Consider the following 19,227-nt stretch of genomic DNA (forward strand, 5'->3'; position numbering starts at 1 on the left):
CCAGACATAAAGGGCAAAGTTTAACAGTGAAAGAATTAACCATTTCTTTGAGAGAAAGGTCTGAGGTGCCTCCCACACCCTGTGTTAGAGGCTGGATTTCAGACACCTTTGTCGGTGGGGTTCCTATTGGACAGACCTGGCTCTAGCGCTCTCTGTTGAGGCAGTGATAGATCCAGGTCTGGTGTGGCCAGGTCTTCCCATGCCTTGTAAAGGGCACATTAGTGCCTAATAAGGGGGCCAGGAATCTCCTGGGAGCCAGGTACCTAAAAATTAGGTGTAGCAATGTCTATTATTTTGTACCTCTATGTCTTTTTTCTTGGATCAAACCCCTCATAGGCTATGATCTATTCACCCTCTTACTCTTATATTTGTTAACCGAAACAACTGACCTCCCAGTGTCCTGTGCTGTAAGGAGTCCTCTGACTATTCCCAGGGCTCTTCTCTGAGCTCTTCCCAATATATTAACAGCATCCTTGTATTGCGGACACCAGCACCGGGAACGGTCTTCCAGTGGCAGTCATTGCCGTGCCAAGGACAACAATACTACTACATCCTTACTCCTGCATGACCTCCCCCCTTCACCTCACGGATCACTTTAGCCTGTGTGAGCTCAGCATTACCCTGGGAGCTCACATCCAACTACTGTCCACCCTGACTCTTTCTCATCCTGCTAACACAGCTTGCGTCTTTTGTTCCTACATCTATATTTTTACATTTAGCCACATATAAAGACTGATTGCTTGGTTGTCTCCAGCCTACTGAGTGACCCATCATTTCCATTCCTTGCTGCTCTCCCTGCCCTGTGTCACTCAAAGCTTTAACAGTCACCAGTAACATGCTCTAAGAACTGGACCCACAACAGGGGCAGCGCAACCCTGAGCACCTGGTGTGGGAAGGGACATTTAGGCACTTGGTAGGTGGAAAACCCAGCCCCTGGTTCCCAGGCTGCCTAAAAGTGGGATCCACAGAAGTCTCATTACCCAGAAAATCCTCTACCCTGGAAAGAGGTGCTGGGGTTTGGCAGACAAAGAGTTAAAGCCCCTGTAAGGGATGCCAATTTGCCAGCCCCATCTCCACTCCCTTTCCTTTAACGTCAAATGCATAGAGAACCAAGCTGGTGACTTTGCTGTAACCTCAAAGTGATGGGATGGGAAATGTCCCAGCAGGCTCCACACAAACACGCCTATAAGGCCAGATGGAGTGGAGATCCTGCACTGGCAGCTGCGGACCTAACCCGGGAATGCTGCAAGGAGGTGAGTACTAGCAGCCCAGTGTCAGCTGGCACATGGCACTGGGCAGCTCTGGAGGGCAGGGTGGGTGTGGACTGCTCCCCACCAGGGCAGAGCCCTGCTACTGCCTAGCGCACTTCAGGGCACTCTTGCAATCCAGTTCACAAGTCACTTAGATGTAGGATCAGGGTCTCAGCTCAAGGCCTTGCAAGCATTAGAGAGCACAGGTTTGCCTGGGTATAGCCTGTGGGTTTGTCACCAGAGAAGTTTGGAAGGACGTGGGTTTGGAGGTAACAGCCTCCTGGAATCCTTGCCCTGGTCACATGGCAAGCATTGCCCCCATGGCTCGTCATGGCTGCAGGGCATTAGCAATGGACATCCTCTTGCAGTCATGGCCTGGCAATGATCGGGAAGGCCAGCTTGTTCCACCCAGACAAAGGCAGCATTGTCTGGGGAACAGAGGCAGTGATGGGAAGGCAGGACTCCTGGGCAGAGGTTTAGCTAGCAATTTGTGTACCCTCGATAGAGATGTGTGTGTGTGGGTGAGACACAGGGGTTGTGCCAAGGGCCAGAGAGCTGGAAGATGGGAGTGAGGGGGAGGTGGAAGGGAAGGAGGGCCAAACTTTGGAGGGCCTTACCTGATGCCAGCCATGGCTTCTGGGCTGGTTCCCTGTACCCTGCCTGGTTATGGCTGCCATTGTGCATGCTCCCTAGGAGGACACCATTTTGGCACTCTTCCATCGAAATTGGTACCTTGGGCCCATGCCCTGCTCTCCCAGCCCTCCTTATACTACTGTGTCTGGGTTCAATATCCAGGCCTCAGAGGTTGTACTATTGGTGGGACTAGAACCAGGAGTCCTGACTCCCACTCCCTACTTGAGCCTTAAGACCATTTTACCCTAGTGGTACAGAGGACAAATGCAGACCCTCACAGTGTCATTTCCCCCAGTTGCTTTGCTTATGGCTATGGTATAGCCCCAGACTGTAGCAAATCAGTAACACCTTACCTTCTTCTTCACCTCAGGCACCTTGATGGAGTTTTATATCAGCTATTTCCCTTCAAAAAATCATAGGGAAGTAGGGCTGGAAGGGACTTCTGGAGATGGTCATGAAATTTGGGGATCATGAACTTTGGCATCATACAGGCCCCTTGACATATTCTAGCCTTAGAATAGCTAGTGCCAATGCCCACATGCTTGCACTGAAGATGCAGCAGCTTAGGCCAGGTGAGGTTTGGCTAGCAGAATGGGTGAGAGCACAATGACTAGGTGCAGGCAAGTCAGAGAGGCTGGAGCCTAGCTGGCATCTCAAAAACATGATGCAGCCCCAAGATGAGGGTACAACTGGGAGTGGAGCACAGAAGATAAAGGAGTGGGACATCTGGGAACCTGCCCTCCTCTCCCTCCACAGTTAATAGGAAGAACAGCCCAGCAGTTGGCACAAGCAGTAGCAGGGCTGGGCTGGGCAGCCTTTTTCTGCAGAAGTCAGCACTCCTGATGGTCTGGTTTTCCCACATCTACACTGGGGAGAGAAGGGACAGACAAGGGTTTGGCTGGTTCATGTTGTAGAGGACTTCGAGCCTTGCAACTGATGCTGCACATGCTGAAGGCACAAAGGTGCAGGAGCTGTCACTTGAAGACACGGCGTAGGCACCGAGGACATGCTGGGGGCATGTGGTGTGCAGCTCTCCAGCTAGGATGTACGCAGGGTAGAGGGCTGGCGGGTATTGTTGGGTTCACTGGGTCTTGGCTGTCACCATCTGTGTGCAGGGAAAGGATGTCAACAAGCAAAAGCCAGTGGATTCCTGAGCACGAAGACACTGCCTACACCAAGCTCCTGCAGAAGGTGCGCGAATCCCCCTTCATGCTTGTTGGTGAGTAGGAGCAGAGAAGTGAGCAAGGGGACCCCCCAGGAGCTGCTCCACCTGCCCCAGGTGTGGGTGGGTGCTCCCAGCTGGGTCAGAGCCCAGTGAAGACAGAAGTGGAGGCAGGACTGGAAGAGCTACGTGCCAGGAGGTCACTTTCACAGCACCTACCCTGCACTGTGCTTTCCCCTATATACATTTCCTTGAGCTTCAAGTGACAACATGCATTTAGAGACCTTCCTCCCTTCTCCAGCCCAGCCAGGCACTTCCTACAGCAGCTCAGCACAGAGCACTCAAAGGAGCTGCAATGGGCACAACCTCAGGGACTGGGGAGGGGAAAATTTAGCTCCAGAGCACCATCCAACTCCTATCAGGTCCATGTGCTGGCCAGCTCCCACAAGTCTGGTCACACTAAGGAAGAAGGCTGCCATAGCGAGCACAGTAGAGGCATGTAACTCAAATGCTAGAACAGCCTTCATCCCATCAAGACCCAATCTTCCTGCCTGCCTCAGCAGTTGTCTTAGTTAATCTAGGTGCTCTGTGTTCTTTAACAGGTCTAGGAAGCTTTGTCATGGTGGTAGCTTACGGAGTCTACCTGCTAAAGGTTAGGGGGAAGATGAAGATGTCTTTGCACCTGATCCACACTCAAATGGCTGCCCAGGCCTGTGTGGTTGGGGCCATCACCCTGGGTGAGTGATGTCTGAGCAAAACCTTTGAATGGGTGGTGGGAAACCAGGGAGTTGGGTGTGCGTGTGTCCTTAAACACTATGCAGTCACCTGGTATTACTTGAATTTGGCTCTAAATAGAAGAAAATACTTTTTTTGCACTGTAGAATATGGCCAGAGTGCTCCTGATCTACCCAGGGGTGGGAGGGGATCATTTTCTTCACTACCTCTAGGCTGCTGCTGAATTTAACGAAGCATGCATAAATCATGGAACTTTCATGTTACTTTCAAGGGGCTGAGAACAGCATCTCCTTTCATCCAGACTGGGCAGAAAAGCCTAACATCCTCTCCCTTCCCCTCTTGAGACTTAGACAAGTATTTGAGACTAAGCAGACACTTGCATTCTGAGCATGCTGCATGGACAGGCTGGCTGGGCTGGGGGCCAAATACATGAGAACTACAAAGATAAACACCACTCAGAGCAAGAGGTGTATGTAAAACTTCTGGACTCCAAGAGCAGCAGAAATGCTCTGTGGAACATGCCGTTAGCAAGTTCCACCAGGTCCAGCCCCTCATGAAAGCTCTCCCAACACTTTTGTGATGTAGATGGGTGCAGGATCCTTGCTCTCCAGCCCCATTCCTGCTTTAGCAACCATCCTTGGTCACTGGGCCAATGGGTATCACTTCACCAAGACATTTTAACTGAGAATCAGACCTCCTGATTGACAGCATCCACTCTGATCTTCTGCACAGACCAGAACCTCAGCCAGTGACTCCTGCCTTGTGCCCCACAGTGCATAACTGAACAGCAGCAGCTCTGTACTCCAGTGCTGGCTGCTTCTGCTTTGAAGCAGTGGGGGAAGCAACCCAGTTACAAGGATGATGCTACAGCAATGCAAGTGATGTAGCTGATTCCTGCCCACACCTCTTGAGGCCTGCATTGATATCACTTCCTCTCTTGCAGGCACAACCCACACCATGTACAAAGACTACCTGCTGAAGCCGTCCACAGACAGAGCCCAGAAATAAACCAGAGGAAGCTGCATGGTCTCTTCCACTTGAGTGCACAGAGGTGTGCCTGCGGTTGAGAAGCAGCAATCTCTTGCAGAACCCAAGGCCCCTGCAGTCAAACCCTTTCTGCTGTACATCTAACAACCCCTGCCTTCACTTTTCATAAAGTCGCATCTAAAGGCAAAAGAAGGATCACACAGAGTTGGTGTTAAGGAAGCTGCTGAGAGGCTGTGCTTGCCACTGGGCTGTGCAGGGCTGTGAGTAGGGACTCTTGGGCTCTTTCTGCAACTCAGGGAGGAGTGTGGTGAAGGATTTGGGCTTGGTTTGGTTCTCACTTGTACTAGGGATACTGTGTCTAATGGGTAGGTAAATGACCATGGCCTTCAGCAAAGTAGGAATGGGTATGGGAGCACCATGGACAGGCGGTGCTAAATAGGGAAAAGAGAAAAGATGCTCTTGTGGTTAAAGCCCAGGCCCATGACCTAGGAGACATGCATTCAATCTCCTTCTTTTAACCAGGTCCTTCCTCACCCTTTGTCCATGGTGCATACTCAGGATAAGGAATTGGACTCCTGTAGAGGCATGTACACAGAGCAGAACTACCTACCATTAAAACTGTCACCCAACCCCCTCCTGCACAGCAGCTGTCTCACCCTGGACATAGAGGCTTACATGCAATTGGTGTCTCCCTGTTTACCTTTATGGTACTTGGGACTGCAAGGAGAGCTGGTTACTGGTACCCAGGAGAAAGCTGAACTCCCAAATAACTACTTCACCTTGGTCTTTCACCAGACCAAGGGGAAAACAATGCCAGGTAGAGTACAGGATAAGCACGGTAGGAATAATCACCTTCCTACTACTGCCATAGAATTGCATATGACCTATTAAAAAAATTAGACATATACAAGTCAGTGAAACTGGATGATCTCCATCCAAGAGTGCTGAAGGAGCTGGCCAGTCATTGTGGAACCCCTGGTGAAATACTTCCACAACTGGTGGTGCTCTGGAGAAGTTCCTGAGGACTGGAAGATGGCCGGTGCTGTGCCCATCCACAAGAAGGGCAGGAGGGAGAACCCGGGCAGCTATAGGCCAATCAGCCTAACTTTCATCCTAGGGAAAAATCCTAGAAAAGTTCAAGGACTCTTTCTGTGATAAGCTTGCGAAAGGTAAGATTCTGAATGACAGCCATCATGGCTTTGTCTTAGGCAGGTCTTGCCTTACCAACCTCATGTCCTTCTATGACCAGGTAACTCACCACCTGGACAAGAGAACAGGTTGACATTATATACCTTGACTTCCAAAAAGTTTTTGATCTAGTATCCCACAATGTCCTTGCAAGAAAATTGGAGGATTGTGGGCTCAACTCCAAGACAGTCAGGTGGGTGAGAAACTGGCTGCAGGATAGGACCCAAAGAGTTGTAGTGAACAGATCTGTGTCATCCTGGCAAGAAGTGGGCAGCAGTGTTCCACAGAGGTTGGTGCTTGGTCCAGTACTTTTCAATGTCTTTATTAATGATTTGGATGTGGGGGTGAAGAGCTCCCTGGCCAAGTTTGTGGATGACACCAAGTTATGGGGAAGCTTGAAGGTGGGTTACAAGCCTGTGCGAAGCGGCTAATATTTGCTTCGGATTTGGCCAATTTGGGGGACAGTGATTCGATTCGGAGATTTAAATCACTGTCCTGATTCAGTTCAGCCGAATCCGATTCAGAGATTCGGCAGCAGTCGAATCTCCAAATCAGCCAGGCCAGGCCCATCTCCTGCCCCTCGCTCAGCCCAGCAATGGCTGCCTTGCCCACCCCAGCTCCCAGCACTTGGGGGAAAAAAAAGCCCCAGCTCAGCAGGTGCTGCTGGGCAGGGGGGAATCCCTGCTGCTCCCCACTGCCCCATGCTGCGTGGGGGGCTCTGCGTGAGCCCCCGCCCTGCCCCCCCAACCCCCTCATGGGTACCCCACGTGGGCCAGCTCCAGACCTTTAAAAATAAAAAAAAAAACTTGAAGAAACCCCAGGACTCTCCACTGCTGCTGACAAGGGGCAATCCCTGCTGCCCCATGCCACATGGGGGCTCTGCAGGAGCCCCCAAAGCTGCACCAGGAGCAGCAAGTCCCAGGGCTTTTCTCCACTTTTTCTTTTCTTAAAGGGCCAGAGCCCTGGCAGGTGGGAGAGCCATGGGGGGCGCTGGGGGGAGCAGGGTCGAGGGGGCTCGTGCCCTGTGAAGTGTGGGGCAGTGGGGATCACCCCCTGCCTGGCAGCACCTGGTGAGCACTGGAGCTTTTTTTTTTTTAAAGCACCAGGAGCTGGGGCAGGCACAGCAGCCATGGGGGGGCTGGGGGAGCTGGCAGGGGTCCCCCTCATGGTCCCCTCCCCCAGCCCCGCCTCCCCCACCCCTAGTACTTACCAGCTTGGAGTGGCTGCAGCTCCCTGCTGCATCTGCCGGGGACTGCCCGAACCATCAAAACTCTCTGAATCTTTGCCGAAGATTTGGAGAGCTTTGAATTGATTCCGACCTTTAAATTGGTCCTGATTTGATTTGATTTGTATTCAGAGATTCGGCCACCGAATTGGACCAAATCTCCTCCAAATCTAATCACTACCCGAAGCTTCACACAGCCCTAACAGATACAGGCAGATCTAGACAGGCTAGCAAGTCGGGCAGATCGGAATCTGATGAAGTTCAACGTCGAGAAATGTAAAGTGCTCCACCTCAGGATGAGCAACCCCCAACACACTTACAGGCTTGGCAGCACCAAACTGACTAGCACCATGAATGAAAGGGACTTGGGGGTAATAATGGACCACAGTATGAATATGAGCTGGCAGTGCGATGCTGTAGCCAGTAGGGCAAATAATACTCTGGCATGCAACAATCGATGCATCTCCAGCAAAACCAAGGAGGTGATTCTTTCGCTCTACTCAGCACTGGTGAGACTGGAGCTGGAGTACTGCCTCCAGTCCTGGGTACCACACTTTAAAAAGGACATGGACAAGCTTCAGAGAGTCCAAAGAAGAGCCACCTGTATGATCAGAGTCTTAAAAGACAAGCCATATGGGGAAAGGCTGAGGGAACTGGGACTCTTCAGCCTGAGGGAAAGAAGGCTGAGAGGGGACCTAGTAGTAGCTTACCGCTACACTAGGGGAGTACAGCAAGGGCTCGGTGAGCAACCGTTCACTAGGGCACCTGAGGGAAAACCCAGGAGTAATGGCCACAAACTCCTGGAAGACCAATTCAGGCTCAACATTAGGAAAAACTTCTTCACAGTCAGGGTGTCCAGACTGTGGAATAAGCTCCTTCCAGAGGCAGTGCAACCACCTACCCTGGAGGTCTTCAAGGAGGAGACTTGAAGACAGTCACCTTGCTGGGGTCACCTGATCCCATTATCTTTCCTGCTTGGTGCAGGGGGGTGGACCCAATTACCTTCCAAGGGCCCTTCCGGCCTTACAATCTATGCATCTATGACCCAGCCTTCCCCCATGCCCAGGACTGCGCTAGTCTGAGAAGTTCAGTAACACTCTTACCTAAGTCTAGCAAGGATCCAGGCACCAAGTGGTTCTCTGCTTGAGAGACCCCCCCCACCAATCCAGTGATTGCCAGAGCAAGCCTAACACATGCTGACTGGACTGGTCTCCTCACAAAACACAGTAGGGCCACTTCTTTCTCAAACCCTAGTAGTTGGGTTCCCTCTTACAGAGGTGCCTAGTGGATATAGCTTTTACCAAGGTGGTGCTCTGGATTCTCCCAAGCTCCTCATTAGACCCGGCCCTCAGGTGTGTGGTGTAGGGATGGTCTCCAGGTACTGTTGTAGCTTAAAGATCCACCAACGCCATGGGGATGCAGCACAGGGTAAGGAAGAGGTGCACATCCGGGTCAGCCAGGACTCCCCTCTACATTACCCAGGAGTTTAAACCTTTTGTTAAACAGTTACTGCCAAGGAAAAGGAGATCACAGTGGGGGCTCAGGAGCCCTCCCACCCTGCTGCAAGAGGCAGGGGAACAGATACAAGCGGGTCTTGCTCTGGGGAGTGATACCTTGAACATCAATCCTCCAAGCTGTCTGAGGGATAGGACAGCCCACCCCCTGCCTCTGACAAGCCAGAGAGCAAGGGCAGGTGCCTCAGTAGCTCAGGCTGCAGTAAAACTATATCTCTAGTACCCTTGTCCTGTGCTACTGCACTTGGAGAGTGGGACAAGTGGCACTTGGCAACAGGCCCTGTGGTCCCACAGTCCCCTCCAAGAGGCCAATTCCTCCCTTATCCCAGCCTACTCTCTAGAACCCATAACAGGCAGCTACATATGGTTTACAAGATGAGGAGCTAAGCTCTGCCATAGGGCCCAGCTCCCTCCATCCCTACAACCTCCTCAGCCATGCACTCCTCTGCCTCCCTCCCATAAGGACAGGTGTGGCCTTCGGCTGTATGCCTTGCTACCTGTCATTGAGCATGGGGTGCTCAGACCAGAGTACCAGTTCATGCACTCAGGACTCATTAGAGCTTATTCCTGTTGACAGCACTTGGACACCCACAGGACTTTCAGCCTCACCTTGTGCATGGGACATCAAGGCATGCCTGAATTAACCACAAAAAAAGGGCAGGCGTGTCCAGCCTCTGCTGGTTTCCCTCTGCCTACAGGAATGGCTGGGAGATGCAGAAAGAGGTCATGAGGGAGGGGGACCTTGCTTAAGCAATTACTAGGGGGCATCTCACCCTGTGTGGATAGGGTACAGGTCCATAAGAAGCATGCATTCATACAGGTTTGGAAAGTCTCAGAACCAGAGCAGGACATTAGCCCTGTTAGCCCCAGTGCAAAAGGCTGGGAAGGGGCACAGAAGCAGGTCAGTCTGCTATCTATGCTCATACCAGGTATGACTCAAGCAGGGGCTTTGCAAACTTTGGCCCTGTCTGACTGCAAGGGACGAGTAGCAGAGATGTGGGAGGGAGGTCAGTGCCACTAGCCACCCTGTCACTGGCTCCTCTTTAAGGGCTGACAGAAAATGAGACAGCTGTCGTGACAACTGTACGTGAAGCAAACCCCACACTTTCCACGCAGCCACTGAACAGCAGGCAGAGGGGAAGGAGTCTGGCCTCCGTCTGTGCTAAGCTGCCCTCGAGGCAAAGATGGGCTATAAGGTGTTTGACATGAACAGTGCTGTGAGCGAAGGTGAGAAGGGCAAGAAGATTTACAGTGACGAGCAGAAAAGGTAAAGTCCAGAGCATGAGTACTCAGTGCCATCTATGAACCTGCCACAGCTGCCCATAAGTGCTCTAGAAAGAATAAGGTGTCTGCACAGAAAGAAGCAGCTACAGCAACTGACCCAGGACCCCAAATGTCTCTCTACAGAAAAGGGAGCACTTACCCTGCCATGTCACATGACTGGGTGATTCACATTCTGCTGTCAGTTGCATTTATATTACTGCCTTACCTGGCACATGCTCCCCAGAAAGCAAGGGGCACAGGGATTGGGATGCATGGGAACATTGGTGACCACTGGGTGGTGTGGTTTAAGAACAGTCAGCACAAGAGGTCTGTGCTAATTACATGGCTCCAGGGTTCACTATGTGCGCTCTGAACCAAGAGGCTCTCCCTTCCAGGAAAGCAGATGGCAAATGAGGACACAGACACAGCCCCAGGTGAGGGGTTTGTATTCAACTGTCACAAGGGTAACAAAATAAACTCATACAAAATAGAATTAAAAAGCAAGATTACCAGCAGGTCGCCTCCTGCTGCCAGCAGTGGGGAGGTCACTAGGAAGCCCCCACCCAGAAAAGAAATGTCTGCCTTTCTTCAGCAGCCACAGGAGATGCTCTGTCCAGCAAGTGAAGCATATGATGTGTCCCTGGCTGCAGGAACTTGGGGCAGCTCCTGGCTTTAGCAGAGCTGCTGGACAGCAGGGCAGGACTTTCAAACATGTCCCCAGTAACCTTAACATTGTATCCAAAACTGCTGCTGACAACTGAGGAATGCACACGTGGGGGATAACCCCTTTGTGCCTGGAACTGCCAAGTGCAACTAGACGATTCACTTGTCTGTAGCAACTGAAGTGACAGAATGCTGGTGACAAAAAGATAAACTCCTGACAAAGGCAGCAGGCATCTATGCTCTGTTTGATTAGGGACAGAGATCTCTGTTCTAGCTGGCACCAAACATATAGACCTTAGAAGCTCAAGGACCAAGATATTTCTGTGGCCTTGGCAGAGGGACTATGGATGCAGTTTGCTGCATTCCACCTACAGTCCAAGAGCAGCAGGGCTCAGAGGGACAGAGATGATACCTTGAAACATGTGATAAGGAGAGGGGCTCAGAAACCTTGGCAGCGGACACTGGAGCAGTCTCTGGTTAGCCTCTGCTGCAGAGAGCCCGATGAGCATATTCACATAGGGTAGTTCAGGACAACATCCTGCTTGGCCAGCTCTAGCAACATGGGATCGTCAAAGAACTTGCTGATGCTGACGTCCTCGCTCAAGCCCTGCAGAATGAGAAGCAGCAATGTGATGCTAGAAGACTTCATGTAGCCCCTAGCAACTCCACCTCAGGGCAGGCACTTGGTTAGAGAGCTAGACTGACAGGTACAGCAGTAGACCCATTATGCTACAGCACAAGAGATGCATGTCTAGGGCTTGCTGCAGGCTTTGGGGGCTCCTCAGCTCTAGTTGAGCCACAGCCACCTTTACTATCTGACTGGCTAAGGAAGGAGCTCTAAAATAGGTGGACAAATGCTGACAGCTACCAAATGAGGGCAATCCATTAATAAGTGGAAAGTATCCCCAGATGTGAAGGAGGCAAGTGACCCACAAGCCTCTGGACTTGAGGGTCCAAGACATCCCCAGCATGCTCCCAACCCCGCTCCAAGTAATCCTCCTCCCCAGAGAACACAGCAAGGTCATATTTGGCACTTATATTCCAATAGACTGTGCTAATGATGCTCTTTACTAAAGCTGTTGAGTCTGGCTTGCCTCAAAGCATGAACTTAGTTACAGGCTTGCTGAAAGGCACAGTGGTCTCTATGGTTGCAAGAACACTAGGCCATTTCACAAGGGGATGACAGAGTTGTGGATCCCATGGCACTCCTGGGCTGCAAGGTGCATGCTGTGCCAACGTGAACAATCCAGATGAGTCCTGGAGGCTGCTGCTGGCCTTACCTTCCTGCGCCTGGTCTTGATCATGAACTCTCTGGCTAGGTGAGGTGCTGGCTGGGGCTCTAGGGGTCGAATGATGATGCTCTTGTCCAGGGGATCTCCAGGCACGATCTAAAACAGGATCAGATTGTCAGCCTGGGAGAGAACCATCACTCCACCATGGAGGGCCACTGGTTTAAACCCATATTCATGAACAACCCTGAATTAGAGCAAACTGGAAAGTACTTGAGGGTATCAGAGTCCAGAGAAAAATTGGGAGTCAAGTCAGCACAACACAGGTCTGCAGCGCCAGTCTGGCTGGGGCAGGATGCCCTAATTGATTGCCTTAGCCAATGGAAACTCACCTGCCAGTGGTGGAAGACAGAGAGTGAGAAGGCCTGTCCCTGCGTGTGTGTCCTCAAGTCGGTTTCAAACCCAAATGAATCAATAGCTGGGATGAAGGCTTTGATGGTGTAAAGAGGGGAACCTGGGATAGGAGCGTCCTGGGTCACATGACCTCTGCCAAAGAGTTACAAGGGATTACTTCTTCCTATATCTGCTCCTGAGGCATTAGACAAAAACCACCCCTCTCATTATCTTTGCTCATCCTCCCAGTCAGCACTGTAGACCAGAGCTAAGTACACTCAAAAGGCTGGGTTTGAGCTCTAAGACTCTATATCGGGGTAGGCAAACCCTGACATGTCATAACATGGCACACAAAGGCTTGGCATGTGTGCTTTGAGGCAGACAGCAGGGAAGGGGCCAGGGCTGCATTGCTATAACAAGGATTGGGCTCCTTGTGGCTTCCCCACTGTCCACCCCTGGCACATCAACATCTTACAAGTTGAGGTTGTGGGTGTTTTTGGCGCACTGCCCAAAAATACTGCCCACCCCTGCTCTTTATCATTCCAGTCTTGATTAGCCTACACCCCAATCTCTAAGCACAGTAGCATTGTCATGGCAGGTAGGATCTCCTGGTAAGGTCAGGTAGCTTTCACAGGTATGAATTCTATTTAAATATGGATTCCACTTCAATAAAGATGGACTCTAGCTAGTTTCCTGTATGTTACAACTCCCCAGGGATGCCAGGGGGCAGGACTTCTGGGGTAAAGGGGTATGGCTTTGCAAACATGCATGTGATGTGACTGCAAACAGGCAAAGCAGTTTGTATAGCTTACCTCCGCCTGGCCAGGACAGTGTAGACTGCAGACACGCAGTCAGCAGGGGCCTGCACCTCCACAAAGTAGTATGGCTCCATCAGACGTGGGGTGGCCTACAAAAAAAAAAGAGGGAGAGGAAATGCCAGGCATGTACCAAATGTAGCATGAACCTGTCTGTACCTCCAGCACTGTTGGGAAGACAAGGATTTACTGCTGTGTACCTGATCCCTGACCCCAGCCAGTCTCCAGAACAACTGCCTTGTTGCAGACATGCAGGCTCCTGTCAAGCTATTGCAGGTTTCTTGTCCATTTTACAAGCTCCTTTGGGAAAACCCACACAAGGAGCTACCCTCATCTTGGCTCAAAGCATCCTGGCTGGTCCCGCCCCCTCCCCCTCCCCAATTTCTTAGCAGACCAAACACATCAACAGAACTGGAGACAGAGCAGATGCTGGCACCTTCTCAGCCAGGCTGGGTTTATGCAGTTTGTAAAACAGGCTGACAACACTTATTGCTAGGCCAGCCTGCCTGCCTGCCTACCTCCCAGGGTGTTTAGAAGATTAATTGATGAATGCGCTGATTTAGACTCAACTCCCTGGGATAAGGACTTGCTGGTGTCTGTATAATGCTACACACCTCCTCATCACTCACTACTGCTGTTCACTGGACCATCTGGCTCCTCACAGATCTTGAAGGAGACTGATGCAGTATTAGCCCACGTCCCCTCTATGCACAGCACACTTCTTACCATAAGGAAGGCAGAGTATACAACTCTCCTGGCTGTCGGGATAATCTGCCCACCTCCCCGGTGTAATGGCTCTTGAGCAATCACTGCATCCAGGATCTTAAACTTCACATTGCGGATCACTGGCAGCAGGAAAGAAGGAAAGAAGACAGTTAATGACCTCCTGGGACAAAAGGGGTTCCACAAACCCCAGCAGACTGCTCCTCCCTGGGACTACCTGACCCACCCCAAAGAGACCAGGTGCCAGCAGAAATCTAGGGTTGCCAAAGGACATTCTTGTAGGCTTCAGCCCAGAAGGGACCATTACAGTCACCTAACCCAGGGCTGCAGGGCCCTGGGCCACACCTGCTGACTACAAGCTGCACAGGCCAAAGGCCTCACCATACATTGCATACCCCATCTCAAACCACTGCACCATGACTGCATGCGCCCCCCTGCAGTACCTTCCCAGTGCTCCTACACCCTGCACATTGTCACATGGATCTCTTCCACTGTGCCATGCAATGGGAAACTTGGGCTGTGCCACAAAGGGTCTCTGGATCCACCCTCCCCGCCTCCACCCCCAGTCATCTGACCATGGACTCCTTTGGTCTCACCCGCAGGGATGGGCTCAGACAGCAGAATCCTGAGAAGGGAGGGAAAACCCAGAGACTCAGGTAGCAGCAGCTGCCAGAGCAGTGGGGAAAGCAGTACTTGGACTGAGAACCGTTTGTTAAGCCCCTGGGGCCAAAAAGGGGCCCACAGGTCACCTGCTGGACAGCCCTGACCTAGTCCAACAGCCTGCTTACCACAGTTCAGAGGTGGGGGGAGGGGAGAGAGACCACCAAGATGCTTAAGGACTAGTGAGTTCACCATTCTGCTTTATTTTCACCTCTTCTAAGCTCTCTTACTTACACTCATCACAGAGGGGCCCTTCCCTAGTCCCCCACTGGAAACCCTGCACGATGCTGTCCTTCACAGAGCCCAGCAGTGACTTATCCACCTAGAAGGAAACAAACTTGCATGTTAAGAATAGATACTGCATCCAGAGGCAGAGACAGAGAAGGGCATGTGTTTCTAAGAGCACTGTTTGAGCAATCCTCCTTTCCCAGACAAGAAGGAAAAGAAAGAGATCTCGGGACCATAATTTTCAGAGGTTAGCATTGAAATCTAAGAAGAAAAGTGACTTGGTTTTTCGAGGTGCTAGGAAACACTAAAGGACAGACTGCTTCTTTGGCAATTCTGAAGACTTTGGGGCCAAAAATCACAGCAAATCAGCAGCAAAGCTGAGACTAGCCAAGAGTTTCCCTTTGTCCTAATCAGCAGACAGTACTTGTTCAGAACCTTTTCCAGGGGGACCTGGCAAAACTTGCTTCCTCTACATACTGCAGGGTGGACAAAGTTACTTCCAGCCATTCTGGTGTGACTACACTGCACAGGAGCCTAACCTAAATGACCCGCTCCCGTCTGCTGCTTACCTCTGATGGCAGCGTGTCATCTACCAAAATGTTTGGGCCAGTAGCATCAGGTCCAAAGGCCCAGATGGAGCGGGCAGCCAGCAGATCCCAGTCATATTTGGTCTGGAAGAACTCACCTAGCTTTTTCCTGATGGAAAGGGAACAAAAAGGGGAAGAGCATTAGTGCACCCAGTTACCACTCATCATTTATAGACTTGCTCCCATTCCCTGCTGGAACAAAGGGGTTTTACAGCTCCCCAGTCTTTAAATGACTGCTCTGCTGGACCACAAGTGCTTATGAACTAGGAGGGTAGACAGTTTAGACCTGAATTCCTTTTGGGTTCCCATTCCATGGGGACTCTGCCTTGGTGTTGTGCAGCTCCCAAGTCCACACATTTCCCTTCGATCTTGCATGCTACCTACTCTTCAAAAGCTTCTGCTTTCCTCAAAAGAACAGTCATTTACTGAGTCAGACCATGTTCCATCTTGCCTAGTCTGCTGTGACACAGGGGGGCTGAGAGTGCATGCCTAAAGGGACAGTAAACTGGGTATGACATGGGTTCTTTCCATTGTTCCTTCCCAGTTGTAGCCTCCATCATTTAAGATCTAGGAAGTTCTAATTCTCAGGCTGTATCCCTAATTCCTATGCTCAATAACTACTGATATACTTTTCCTCCAGGAATCTGTCCAATCTCTTTTTGAATTTGGTTGTGGAAGCAGACAGTTTAACCTCCTGTAGCAAGGAGTTTCACACTTTAATTACAAACTGTGTGAAAAAGAACTTCCTCATGTTAGTTTTAAACTTACTACCTACTAGTTTCATTCTGTGACCCCTAGTTCTTGTATTATTATTGTAAATAACTCCCTATTTACTGCTTCCTCACCATTTGGTATTTTGCAAACCATTATCATGTCCCCACTCCAGGATCTCTTTTCTAAACTGAACAAGACTACCCTCTTTAGTCTCTCCTCATATGGAAGTCCCTCCATAACACTAGTCATATTTGTTGCCCTTCTCTGTACTTTCTTTTGTTCTTCTGTATCTTTTTTGAGGTGTGGAGACCAGAACTGAGCACAGTATTCAAAGTGTGGGTGCACCACAGATTTATAAAGGGGCATAATGATACTTTGTTTTCTTTACAGTTACCTGCTTAATAATCCCTAGCATTTTGTTTGCCTTTTTGACAGCTGCTGAGCACTGAGCTGATGTTTTTAGTAAACTGTCCACACTGACTCCCAGCTCTCTTTCTTGTGTGGTAACAGCTAATGTAGAGTCTATCATACTGTAGGTATAGTTTGGGTTATTTTTATTAGGGGTGCGCTGATAAAGATTTTCTTGGTGGATACTGATAGCCGATTATTCACCAGGCATATTGACTGATACTGATCCGATAACTGATTTACAGGAATGCAGCCAGGCAATGTGGAGAGCAGGGCCCTGCAGGTAAGTCTGTGGAGGGAAAGGGGCATGGGGGAGGGAAGGGTCATGGGGGGTCAGATCGAGGCCCCCATGGTAAGGGAGGGAGTGGGGCAGATGCAGGGGCAGGGGGCACTGCCCAGCCAAGGTGTTGAATGGGACCCCAGACGTGGGGCAGAAACAGGACAGAGCCATGGGCAGCTCATACAGAGGGGTGGAGGAAGTCAGCCATACTTCAAACCAGCCATACCTGTTCCATGTGATCTGGACCACCTCATTCTCAATGTCCTCAGCAAGCCCCTTCTCTAGTGGCTCCGCAATCATGGTGATCTTGTTTCTGAGCAAAAAAAGCAATGCCTATTAGCTGGTAGAAGAGATAGAAGTCTTTTGAGAGAAAAGATTTAGCTTTAGAAGGCTGCAGTGAAGTGGAGCAGGCTGGGAGGAACCAAGAGACAGGTACATTGTGCAGCATGTGGCTAGGGAGATTTAAGTCTTAGAACATGCAGTTTCCCAGGCGAAGGCACTTCCACTATCACCCTGGGGAGACCATTTCAGAGCTGAACTTGGAGGGAGAAGAACTATTTAAAGTTAAAGGACCAAAAAACCCCCACCACAATCTAGTTTCAAGCTGGAGTTTGATGAATGCATTAATGGAATTCCCTGAGTGGTTTATAGTTGCCTGTGGTGGCAGGGGACTGGATGGGATAACCAAGGAAGTTCCATCCAGTCTGATGTTTCCAGATTTCACCCTTCAGCAATTTTCCTTGGTATTCTGCCTACACTTCCTTTCCAAGCCACCATACACCTCTTAGTTATACCTCCCCCTTTGATACCCCATCAAACAGTCCCTCTTTCTCCCTAGGCTTTACTTCTTTTAAATACTCTTCTTACACTACCTCAGAAGGTGAAAGGGACCATCAGACTGAAAGGCTCCACTGCATTGTGGAAAGCAGCAAAACTATTATGGGTTACTAAAAGCTTAGAAGCTGGAATTGTGCTCTTGTGCATGGCAGCTCTTGGGGGCAGAGTAAGGCTCCTGGGTTTGTCTCCTCTGGGACCCCAGAAATACATTACTGGGTCTCTGGGATTCCAGACAACAGATGCTCTGAAGAGGAACTGGGAATTGAAGATTACAACTGAAAGAAAGGAAGGTGGGAACCTCTCAGTTGCTTTGTTATGGGGCAGACTGTGGAGGTGCCCTTTCTGTCTGCACCAGCAGATGGCACAAGGGGACATGGAGATGCCTTTCAAATTAGTGGAGATGTACACTGGAGTTATGAACAAGAGCAACTGATGTATAAGGGCATGAACTACACAGTGAGTATGAGCTACTTAAATACAGGGCTTTTCCAGACAGCAACAAATTACAGCAGGCTCCTTGGATACTGAGCTGGGAGTTGGTAATACTTAAGTCTACAGTGAAAGGAGGCCTGATCTCTTGCAATGCCTGATCTAATGGACACACCAAATGCCCTACTAAATGCCCCGAGTGCCACATTATCAGGTGTCCAAGTCTTACTTCTTATTGGGTGTCTCCGCAAAACACTTCAGGGAGGATGTTTCCACCACGGTCTCACAGAATGTCACAACTGGATCAGCAACCTTCAAAAACAGCAGCACCAGTGGTTTGTCACTTCTTTACATTGATCAACTTTACCGTAACACTCAGACTATTTGAAATCTTTAAACCTCTGATAGTTACTAGCAACTCCTGAGATCATCAAGACAAAAAATGATTCAATTAGTGATTGTGTACGTTGTAGCTTTGGCCCATAACTTATACTCTAGGCTCCACAGCACAACAGGAACACAGACCACAGAAAACCCCACCAAATTCTTTGATAATGGTAATCTATTGCCTCTGCACAAAATACCTCGATTCACATACCTCCTTCTCCTCCCCAAAGGCACGAGGATTGGAATGTTGAGTTGGAAGTGGTCACTGATGTACAATCCATCAGAAGTTATTTCTAGGAATTACCATTTCTGATTGAGTTTTTCTACTGTATTGAAGTGGTTCTGCTCTACAGGGCTCAGCCATTGCAATGTTGCATGGACAGCCAGCTCTCAATGTCTTTAACCCATGTGTATATCATGAAGAGAAGTTTATAGTAGTTTCTCTCAATCGTCCAACCCTGGTGGCTGCCAGTGGAACAAGTGTAGCCCCAGCTGCATGTCTGTCTCTATGGCCAATAGATTTCTTTACCCAAATAGTGACTGAACCAGTGAGATGAAATGGATTTAGTTTGGCAAGTAGCAAGAACCTGCTAGAAGAGCAGATTGTAGACAATAGCTCTGAATTTACTAATCATGAGTCTAAAGTACATAGAACAATTAAAAACCAGGTCTACACTTCAGGTTTTCAACTTCAAGGGTAAATGCTGTGAAATCAACAAAATTAGACTGTGAAATCAACCAGACTGAGAAGCTCTGGCATTTGACTGTGGAAGAAGCTTGGTATTTCTTTAAGGCAGAGGTAGAAACTGCCTAGCACTTGCATCCCAAGCAAAGGGATTTGCCTTAACATCTGTTTGACTAGAAAACAGTTTCCCTACATCTTGTGAACCTGAAGACATAAAGAATGGCAACAAATG

The 19,227-nt window shown here is 50.0% G+C and overlaps 2 protein-coding genes across 3 annotated transcripts in view; one reads left to right on the forward strand and one right to left on the reverse strand.

Moving 5' to 3' along the window:
- The first annotated feature begins 1,106 nt into the window (after positions 1-1,106).
- Positions 1,107-4,950, forward strand: HIGD1B (HIG1 hypoxia inducible domain family member 1B). 2 transcript variants are annotated; one of them, XM_019523010.1, is made up of 4 exons: positions 1,107-1,253; positions 2,999-3,102; positions 3,648-3,782; positions 4,724-4,950. In XM_019523010.1, the coding sequence occupies exons 2-4, from the start codon at positions 3,006-3,008 to the stop codon at positions 4,786-4,788; spliced, it is 297 nt and encodes a 98-aa protein (XP_019378555.1). In that variant the 5' UTR covers positions 1,107-1,253; positions 2,999-3,005; the 3' UTR covers positions 4,789-4,950. The 2 variants fall into 2 exon arrangements, with proteins under 2 accessions (XP_019378555.1, XP_019378556.1); XM_019523011.1 differs by lacking the exon at positions 2,999-3,102.
- A 5,436-nt stretch (positions 4,951-10,386) lies between these two features.
- Positions 10,387-19,227, reverse strand: part of EFTUD2 (elongation factor Tu GTP binding domain containing 2) — a 42,384-nt gene continuing 33,543 nt past the window's right edge. The window contains exons 19-27 of the mRNA XM_019523525.1: positions 18,153-18,235; positions 16,884-16,970; positions 15,238-15,364; positions 14,675-14,762; positions 13,784-13,902; positions 13,055-13,149; positions 12,242-12,395; positions 11,901-12,008; positions 10,387-11,227 (exon numbers count right to left, since the gene is read on the reverse strand). Coding sequence (XP_019379070.1) covers positions 11,132-11,227; positions 11,901-12,008; positions 12,242-12,395; positions 13,055-13,149; positions 13,784-13,902; positions 14,675-14,762; positions 15,238-15,364; positions 16,884-16,970; positions 18,153-18,235 — 957 coding nt within the window. The 3' untranslated portion in view covers positions 10,387-11,131. The remainder of the gene's footprint in view (positions 11,228-11,900; positions 12,009-12,241; positions 12,396-13,054; positions 13,150-13,783; positions 13,903-14,674; positions 14,763-15,237; positions 15,365-16,883; positions 16,971-18,152; positions 18,236-19,227) is intronic.

This window comes from Gavialis gangeticus, unplaced genomic scaffold (genome assembly GCF_001723915.1).
Source record: "Gavialis gangeticus isolate Ggan-Ray unplaced genomic scaffold, GavGan_comp1, whole genome shotgun sequence".
Lineage (NCBI taxonomy): Eukaryota > Metazoa > Chordata > Crocodylia > Gavialidae > Gavialis > Gavialis gangeticus.

Bases quoted from the DNA above. Each gene is read 5' to 3' on its own strand.
- HIGD1B (XM_019523010.1), top strand. From the start codon at position 3,006: ATGTCAACAAGCAAAAGCCAGTGGATTCCTGAGCACGAAGACACTGCC. The intron at 3,103-3,647 runs GTGAGTAGGAGC...GTTCTTTAACAG, and splicing joins ATCCCCCTTCATGCTTGTTG to GTCTAGGAAGCTTTGTCATG. The intron at 3,783-4,723 runs GTGAGTGATGTC...CCTCTCTTGCAG, and splicing joins GGTTGGGGCCATCACCCTGG to GCACAACCCACACCATGTAC.